The sequence below is a fragment of the Olea europaea genome, chromosome 4 (assembly GCF_002742605.1).
Source record: "Olea europaea var. sylvestris chromosome 4, O_europaea_v1, whole genome shotgun sequence".
NCBI classification, from domain to species: Eukaryota; Viridiplantae; Streptophyta; class Magnoliopsida; order Lamiales; family Oleaceae; genus Olea; species Olea europaea.
This window is the reverse complement of record NC_036240.1, coordinates 13,001,888-13,011,972: the sequence shown is the minus strand read 5'-3', so window position 1 is coordinate 13,011,972 and position 10,085 is coordinate 13,001,888. Positions and strand designations below refer to the sequence as shown.

The 10,085-nt window shown below is 33.0% G+C and overlaps 1 protein-coding gene across 5 annotated transcripts in view; it reads right to left on the bottom strand.

Moving 5' to 3' along the window:
• Positions 1-77: 77 nt before the first annotated feature.
• The window catches only part of LOC111393680, a 19,654-nt gene continuing 9,646 nt past the window's right edge, over positions 78-10,085 (bottom strand). For all 5 annotated transcript variants that reach the window (XM_023019337.1, XM_023019338.1, XM_023019339.1 and 2 more), the window contains 5 exons: positions 9,468-9,724; positions 8,431-8,547; positions 7,286-7,340; positions 5,982-6,530; positions 78-179 (listed from right to left, as the gene is read on the bottom strand). In XM_023019337.1, the coding sequence (XP_022875105.1) occupies positions 5,995-6,530; positions 7,286-7,340; positions 8,431-8,547; positions 9,468-9,724 (965 nt within the window). In that variant the 3' untranslated portion in view covers positions 78-179; positions 5,982-5,994. The remainder of the gene's footprint in view (positions 180-5,981; positions 6,531-7,285; positions 7,341-8,430; positions 8,548-9,467; positions 9,725-10,085) is intronic.

Sequence of the window (10,085 nt, the reverse complement as noted above, 5' to 3'; positions counted from 1 at the left end):
ACACTTCATATTAGAGAACCGTTTTTCTCCACATGGAAGTTCGAAATTTTGAAAATAGTAAACAGAACATGTGATCAATAAAAGTTACTTACCATATCAGTACTCCATCCAGCAGTGATACTTGAGATATCTCAAAGAACAGCTACTTAAAACATGCATACCTAAAAATTTCTCGCAACCTGAAAAAAATAGTGGCATTTGTAACATTGATATGTCCAGGATCTTTCGGAGATAAATACACTGGTACGGGCAAAGATGAAACATGACAGACCCAAATTTCATGCCCAATACAAGATACGGCAGCCTTTTGCATAGCTTACTGGTGTAGAACTAGAATGAATAAATTCAAAACAAAGGTTTCCTCTACTAAAGAAAGAGGTTAAATACAACGGAACTTCTAGTGCATCCCGAGCTTATCAAATATCATAATCCTAGTTAATCATAACTAGTCAAACCTAGTCTAAATCAAACAGATGGAGATGTAATTTCTATTCAGTTGAAGACTTTCCAGTTTTTGAGTTATTTTATGTCAAACTAATATATTTTATAGATTTAGACAATTGTAGGTTTATTTCCATATTCGGTTTCCTACCTTAGTTATGCTTAAATTAACCCTATATAAAGAGGCTTAATATCTGCTAATTCACACTTTGATACCAAGTACAAACATTTCTCTAACTCTCTCTCTTATGGTCCTCTCCCCATTCTACTCTCTCCCCTGATTCCCCCCCCCCCCCCCTCTCTTCTCTTCTCCCCTTATTTCCTTTTCTATCACAGTTTTATTGTTCATTACAGGCGTCTGTTGTCAGTTTGATATCAGAGGGGAAAAATTGACCTAGCTCTTTATGTTTTGTCCCCATTTTGTACACTTGGTAAGTTATAAATTGAAATTATTTAAAATAATTTGGACTGTCTCAACATTTCCTCCTATTGTTAACACCATCCGCGACTCATAGAGGAACTCTCTCAGCTACCCCTGGCACCTGGTCGATGCCATACTAGCTAGCATCAATCATCATTTTAAATACAATTATCACCATTCTAGAAACTATGTTGTAAACACCCATTATGCTAAAAGGAAATCAACTTAATACAACAAGACCTCCATGGTCGTCCCGATTGCAAGGCATTTCTCGTTGGGCTACATACTCTTGAATAATTCTTTAACTTGCACAACATAAGTGACAAGTCATAGCATTCAATTTTCTAGAGCGACATTCGTAGAGTATGCCAAGCATTTTTAGCTGTCACTATTGCTTAACATTGATCTTTTAGGCTAATGTCCTATCACATTGTGGGTGAGATGAAACAGATATCAAGCAACAAGTAAACCCTTGTTTATTGTTGGACTCGGTTCATCAATCCTTTTAGCAGCATAGGCAAGGTACGTCAACGGTTAGCAAATGTCTCCTTTTGAGGAGCTATTATAAGTTTGGATATTTATGAAACTCCTCATGTCAGAACTTTTAGTTTATAAATGGTTTGGATCCTGAAATCAAATGTCAAAATTTTGTAACAATTGAGTCTTTAAAAGAAAGCTACCACAAATAATTACATATAGAAAAGCTGTCTCTTTTCTAAATATGAATCATGCCTATCACCTGCCTTCAGACTCTCAACATTCTTGCCCCTAGCTTGTTCTCTAAGTCAAGAATGCGTCTTGTTGTGCTAGTCTTCCTAAAATACAAACACTCTCATGCCAATCTATGAAGCACGGATTTGGATACATAATTCGAATACTATACGATATATGTAAGTTGATACAACTTTTAAACAAAATTTAGAATACACGGATATGTATGTGTATATATAAAGAGGGTGTTTGGGGAGCCATTTTTATGTAAAAATGCATTTAGAAATAGTAAATTGATGAGAAATGTGTGGATGAAAAATAAGGAAAAATTTTTGATTTACGTGTAATATTATTTTAATGAAGAATGTGTGGTTGAAAAGAAAAGAAAGAAAAATGCATTTTGAAAAAAAAATGGGTACCAAACGGGGCCAAAAAATGTGTAGTATTTTTTCATAAATCAAATACAAAATTTAGCATAATTCACTATTATAAAAAAAATTAAAATATAAGCCTAAAATAAAATACCAGGGCACTTTATCTTAATTCTTAATTATCCCAATTTCATTTTCTTCAACATCTTCACCATCAGATTCTTCATTATCAATAAAATAACACTAGCTCATCTAGTGATTGATTAGCAACCTTAATCAACCCAACACCTTCAAGAGTATCAAATGAGTCTTTGGCAATGTCCCACATTTTGGATTCTCTTAAACAAAAATTTATTCATGATAAAAGCCACAAATTGCTATGAATAAAAACTAATTCTTTAACTAATTGTATAATTATTTTATTTTTCATAAGAGTGCACAAAAGAGTATGTGTTCCTTGTTAATTAATAAATATTATCAATTTTCAATAAATCATTGATAATAATAATAATAGTTATCTATTAAGTTAAAAAATTGTTTTCTATTGCCAATACTAATATAATGAGTTCTAAAAGAGTTTAAAATCAATAGAACTCTTCTTCTCACATGTCCTAAGGTGTTTGATAATGTATCAAAAATTTAAAAATATTACATATCGTAGAGTGTTCAAGTGTATCCGAATTAAATACGTATTTAATACGAATAGGCAATAAGTTTTCTTAGATGCTAATCTACACCTACTTTGAACAAGAGTGATATATTTGCTTTCTTCACTACTTATTAATCTACTTAAAAGTTTCGGTCCTGATTGTCTTTGTAGCAACCCAAAAATAATAATAATAATAATAATAATAATAATAATAATAATAATAATAATAATTGAATAAGAAAAAAAATAATTTGTTTATTACATTTTTAAAAGTTGGGGACTAAAATGGAATAGGATTTTAATTTCTATTTTAGTTAGATTTAATAATCAGATAATGATGGAACAAGATTTGGTATATCGATATTGGATTCGTTTCGAAGGTCGTAATTTTATGAAGTCATTGGCTCGAGAAAAAATTAATTTGGATAAGTTAAGTCAAAGATATTAAAGTTTAAAGAAGTTGTCTTTATCAATATTTGTTAATTAGTTAGGTAGTTGGTACCACATGTGAGTGGCCACAACTACAATTGCTTTTCCACTATATTCTATCTTATTTTATTAGAATAATTAGTCAATTCAAACTCCAATAGGTGATACACATTTTCTATTATAACTCAACCATCTTTTATTAATATATATACTATACAAGGGTCTCATGTTTCACCACACAAAAAAATTTACACACGAGAGAGAGGATTCTTTTGGGAGTTAGACGACAAGAAGCCAATTTACAACGATTATTCACTAAAGTAGAGAAAAGATTTTGAGCACGTGCATTCATTTTTTAATTTTATTTAGTGAGGTAATATACTTTGTACAAGTGTTTTCGTTTCCTTATATTTTTATATTCAATTAAATATCATGATTGCCAGTAGACCTTTAAGTTCTTTTAAAGAGACGAAATCTTAAAGGATTAAAGAAGAGCTAAGATGAGTGTGTCACTTGATCACCGATATACTCCATGAGAGTAGAATGGTATGAAGTGTAGATGTTATTTGTTATATAATTGCGTATAAAAACTGCACGGATCTTACTAGGTGTTTTCGAATACTCTTACAAATTTTTACAGGTTAGTTCGGGTCAATTGGAGTTGTGGTGGAATGGTAATGCGGACTGTCAAGTGAATCGAAGAAAGGAAAAAGATATTAAACATTTAGTTTGTTTCTTTTCATGTCTCAATTTAATTGTTAGTTTTATTTGTTCAAAAGACTCATTTGCTTAATTAATCCATTGATTGTGTTTAAATTTTTAGAAACTCAGATTTCGCATTTAAATTGATATTTATGGTTGAAAATAAAGAATTTATTTGATTTGTGTCGTTCCGCATTTATTAAAAAGAAAATTGAATTTTTTGTAACACTCTAGTTTTAATATATATAAAAAAAAATTTGGGGCGTTAGAGTCTTGCTGATGTACATAGACATTTACAAATCTAGACAATCAATTTTCATACCTCATTTCTAAATGAAGATGAGATACTTGTTGATCAGATAGAACGTTAAGATAGTGTTTTTTTTTTTTTTAATGACCGTAAGCGTCTAGCCAATTTACGCGCATCTAGACTAATTCCATAGGGCCCTAAAGTTTACAGTCGAGTACTCACCTGAGTGACTCTAAGGGACTTGAGCTGGTGACCATTGAGGAGCAAACCAAAGGCCTAACTACTGAACAACCCCTCAGGGTCCAAATACTGGGAATAAGAGTTCTAAGCCTCGTATTATGTCTCTTCTTGTGATTACACCTTTTATTTACACACTTGAGGGATTACCTAAAGAGTTTCCACCTATGGAAATCACGTCCTCAACCCAGTATCCAAATCATTTTCACCTAGTCCTTTTACATAGACTTTCATATTAACTTTGTTTTGGAGTTTTGTAAAGCAATCCTCCACTTGCATACATTGTTACCATTAATGACAATTGCATTGTTCCAGCTTCAACCTTTGATATCCCTATTCATAATTTTAATGATGATGTAAAAGGCAGAGTGCATGTACTTTAATTGGAAATACTCTTATTTGTTTCGTGTTTCTTCAACACGTGATCCTAAACATGATAAGAAAAAGTTTATTGATCACTTGAAAATAATGTGTTTGATGAGCCATTGCACTTGCTTGAAAATTCTACTTTATATAACGAACTTGTTCTTATCGGGGCACATTCAACCCACCTGTATTGCAATCAATTGTTTCTGCATGCCAATTTAGACTACACATTCTTTGTGCTACTTCTCATTCTGTGGAATCCAATGTTTTGTAGATGAGTTACACAATTTTTTGCTAATGGGAGGCCAACATCGATGTAAGATGTTGCAGGCTATTTCACCATAGTCAAATTCTCACAATCAATGAGAACGATGGAGATCCTAACTAATAGTCAATTGAAAACTATCCAAGTTTCGAGTTATGTTATTTCAAAATATTGTATTTTAGTTTGACAATTATAGGTTTATTTCCTCTCTTCTTTGACAATTATATTCTTCAATGTAGGGATGGCAACAGGGCCGGGGGGGGAGGGGGGGCGAGCATTTTCTAGTCCTGTACCCGTCTCGTCACCTATTTAAGGCAAGGCAGGGCAGGTTGGGGCGAGGCATTTGCCCCATTTATATACCTGTTTAATTTTTTTTAAGCTTTTGATAATTTGTTCTATTGCGCCCATTCATTAAAGTGAGACAATAATAAAGTTATTAAATTTTTTAATTAATTAATTAATTTTTAGAAGTTAAATTATTCGAATATATTTTGTAAACTAAGATTTTTATTGTTTATTATATTTCTTAAATAATCTTAATTGCCATGTTCTATTAAAATTAATGAAATTTCGTGAAATTTTCCATTTATAGTATTAAATTAAATTCTTAAAAAAATAAATTAATTAAACAAGACGGGGGCGGAGCCCTATTACCCATACCTACCCGGGGCAGAATGCCCCTCGTCCCTGACCCGATTGGGAGCAGTTAATCCCCGAAAGTATAGGGTTTGACAAGTTATTTTGCCATTGCTATTCATGTGAGCATCCATCATCACATACTCTATTTAAACCCTATTTTTCCCATGTATATTTTCAATTTCCCATAACTTACATTCAATTTAGAACTAGAGAGTGGCCAACAATCACTTGTTATATTCATGATTCTACTTAGAACCCGACTGGGTATATAGAGAAAACAACTATGATTAGTTATTCATGTTTTAAACTAAATCTTAAACTCAATTAGACTGACGTGATTACACTACCATGATCTTGCATTTTCTTTAGTTAGCTCAATGAAAGGTAGAATTAAATTATTCATATAATTATATCTCATTTAATGCTACATTAGTGCCTTCTAGACTGGTGTCAATAGTGCCAAATAATATTATTCTAAAACTAGAGGCATGAAATCTTACATTTGAAATGTACTTATTTTGGCACGGATGAGGAAGCAATGTGTTCCACAACTTTCCATTGAGGCCTTGCTGCATCTGACGAAGGAATCCCATTATTTAAAATTGACTTGAGCCATTTAACTTTGTTCACAAGTTCCTCCAAGTCCAATATAGTCGACTCCAATGTCTTGGAGCCCATGGAATTTGAATTCATCCCTCCGCCAGCTGGGTACTTCTTCAGGGGACAACTGGAACAATATGGGTCCCCCTTGGCAACTTCAGTCGTAGGTTCAGCTAGAGTCTCTCTCATATGTAAACCAGAATCGGTATCCGACAAACATGTTTTCCTTGTACTACTGTCCCCACCATCTAAGGCAATACTTGTTTCTTGAGTGTCCAGCTCTTTCGAAACTCTGTTTCCCAAAGATAGTTCATGTAACCCCCCCATTTCATTTCCCTTCAGTTCATCTGAAACTGCTAAAGTTATGACTGAAGTATGAGAAGAGATGGATTCATTAGGTGACGATTCAGTTTTCTCGTCTTTCTTGTCACCGGCCTCTAATTCCTGACCTGATTTATTGGGTATCCAAAATTTGAATGTCAAGCAAATCAAGTTCATATCTAAGGAAACCTAATCATTGGAATAACTGAAAAAGAGGGAATTTCCACTTACAAAAAGCAGAATACTATTAGAATAGCAGGAATGGTTCAAGTTAAAGACAATTAAATGACAAGTTTGTCTCCTAGTTTTATATAATCAGCAGAGGAGTCAACGATCAATGGGATGGACATAAAATTTATCAGCAGTAAAACAACTATCAGATTTCTTTCCTCAAGTAATGGACTGTCAGGGTAGTGACCAGTTTTTTTCCTTCTGGGTTATGCTGCTAATAAAAATTCCAAATGTGCACCAAGCATCCTAAAGATAAATTTCATCAAGCTCAGAAAAGAAGAGTGTGTTTGGCTATGATTTAAAAAATAGGGGTTACTTTTAAGCAACTTTTTAAAACCAAACATATTCAGATAATTTACTTTTTTCTAACTTTCTGATAAAAAGGATTCATCATTATGCTAGGCAGTATTTTAGAGAATTTCTTTTCTATTCTATTAATATTTTAAGCAAAAGGGTCAACCAAAACATTACCACCTAAAGCTACAGAACATTATTGCACACCCGAGGTGAGAACCAAACGTAATAACTGACAAACACTAGGTATACAAATTGTAAGCCTTCACTTGGCACATTCTGGAAAACTTTGGACACAAGGCTACATATTATCCTTGAAAAACATGGATCTAGATATTTCATTTAACATTGATCTTACCTTGATCTCCAGATTTAATAAGCCGAGCCCAAGGGCGAGCAGTTTTTTCACCTCCCTGCAATGGAGCATAACATTGGATAAATATTCTAAATAGTCTTAAGAGGGAGCATATGATGCCTACACACAAAAGAAGTATGAAATATGCTCAGGCAAAAAATAAATTTGTCTAAACGGTCGAAAAGCAAAAAAACATGCAGAACTCACGGATTTAATAAATTAATACAAACAGAAGTAATGAAAAAATAAATAAATAACAACTAAGTCAGAATGCATCAGTTCACAAGCATCAATTCTACAATTCTCTGTCAGTTTAAAGGTGAAAATTAAGATTTAAATCAAAAACTTGATACAAGTGAATATCCGAATAGATTTTAAGCAGAAAATCAAGGGCAGGAACCATCTTTTCCCAACAAATTTATTAAATTTTCTCATCATGTTACATGGAGAAACCAGCGTGAAACAGAAACTTAAGAACAATGGTTGAAGTAACAACTACAAGTTTTTTCATAAGACCACTTCCAATTCATAAAGACAATAGTTTTGTCTTCCAGTAGCATTATAAATGAAGAATGCAAAGAAAGCAAATGGAATGGGGAAATACTAGAAAGTACATCAGTTGTCATTTATATGTCATATGGAATGCAAAAATAAAATGATGATGCAAGATTTGAACTGATTATTCCTCAGCATGATGTTATTGGTAATATCACACAATCTAAATTATAGAACATCTTTTTTTCTTGCAACTACATTTTCTTATATTTACTTTTAGCTACGCAAAATTTACAAGTCAAAACAAACTGTTGATCCCTGAAAAGGAAACCCACATGCTTCCCTTTTAACACAAAGTTACAGAAAGCGCTACCTAACTTCTACTGATTGGTTTCCTTTATCTTAGCAAAACGATTCAGAAGTAAGAGCACAACAAAATGCTAGTACATCATATGCACACCGAGGATATCTTGTGCCTGATTAGTTTCAATAGATAATACTAATTCTATGGTGATAGTCTCAACAGGCATACAAATCATATTTATATAAGATTTATGAATAGAAGTATCAAGATGAAATAAAATTATCATCAAGAGAAATAAGTCAGATACAATCTACACAACATGTGCATTTAGAAGAGTAAAGATAGTTACCGGAGTAGGCAGAATCCAACCATATTCTGGAGACCAGTCCAAAGAAGGGCGCAGATCTTTGAGAGAAGCTTTTTCATCAGGTGTGCCTTCGCCCAAAGGTGGTTTTGGAAACTCAATCTAAAGAAACAAAAATACAAATAAGAATAACCATTTTCATCATCAGGGTTGTTCCACACACATGGGGTTAGGGGTGGAGAAAACCACACATTTTTCAATAAAATAATATTACACACAATCCCAAAACTATTACTTATTTTTTAACCACACATTTTCAATCAATCTACTATTCCAAAATGTATTCTTAGCCAAAAATGGGGCTCAAACAAACACTAAATATTTATCATACCGATTGTATTTTCCCACTCTAATTAAATGATATTGTCAAATACCTCTCCGTGAGGTTAGATCATAATATATTTTTGGTGTAATAATATCTATCTGATGACACGACTATGAGTAAGTATACACGAGAACACGCAGATGATGATCTTAATCCTACCCAAACTATATTAGACTTGTAAAGTCCATCAACATTAACCACTATAATGCCTTGAACATGAGAAAATGATACAAACTGAAAAAGAAAGTTATAGTAAAAGAGATTGACACTCATCAAGATAGACGGGAACCATCCTTGGCCACATAGAATGGCAAATTACAAATTTATTTTCTTTGCAAATGGAGACACATCTATAACTTTGTATATGGTGAACAAATTACAGTGTCTTCGACACTTAAGTTTGCACAAACCAACAAAAGGAAATACTGGAGTTTGTCCAACCTTTTAGATAGATTGTGAAAGTAGTTATTCTGGCAAGAAAGGTTATGATCGGTGCATATGTGTTAAGTATCATATACATACAACATCGTATATATAACAAACGATTCTAGAAAGAAATAAAGCTTTCTTATGACCAAGCTTAATCTTGTTCAAATTTGCACTTCATCTGAAACTGAATGTTAGTTACTCATGACACGAGGACATTGTCAATTTCGACAGTCAAATGCAGAAGCGAAAACCAGTTGAAAATTATTACCATGGCCTTGTCATCACCTACTAACTGTTTTATTCTTCCAGACCAGTAGCAATCATTAGTCCACCATTCAACCAAATCCCCCACCTTCCAAGCATCATTAACAATTACCGCCACTTCTAAAATATCACTGAGACAAGGCACCTCGTTTTCATGATACATAGGTGGGTAGGATGGCCGAATCATCAACATTCTTTGTTTCTTTTTCTCTATCCCTCTGTAAGGAACAGGGACCTGATATGGATTCATCAGCCCTAACTCTGTAGACAGGCAACGGAATCAACAATTAAATAGAAATTATATTCAAACAATGACTCGCAGTCAAGATTGCAACTTTTAAAATAAAAGATTAACTTTTAGTCATTATTCATCATAACATCTGTACTTTTAGTCATCTTCAAACCACAGTACTCCTAATTATAAACAATACTCATCACATAATATCTGTACATAGTGCCAAATGATACGTGAGTGGGAATCAGGTTCCACTTTTGACATACTCACAGCTGGCTTCATGAATTGAAAATATTAAAATTCTTGAGAAACATGAAACAATAATGCTCGTGCCATCCCAGATTTAGTGATTCCATTACCTTTTCAGGTCAAGAGATAATGTCTCAC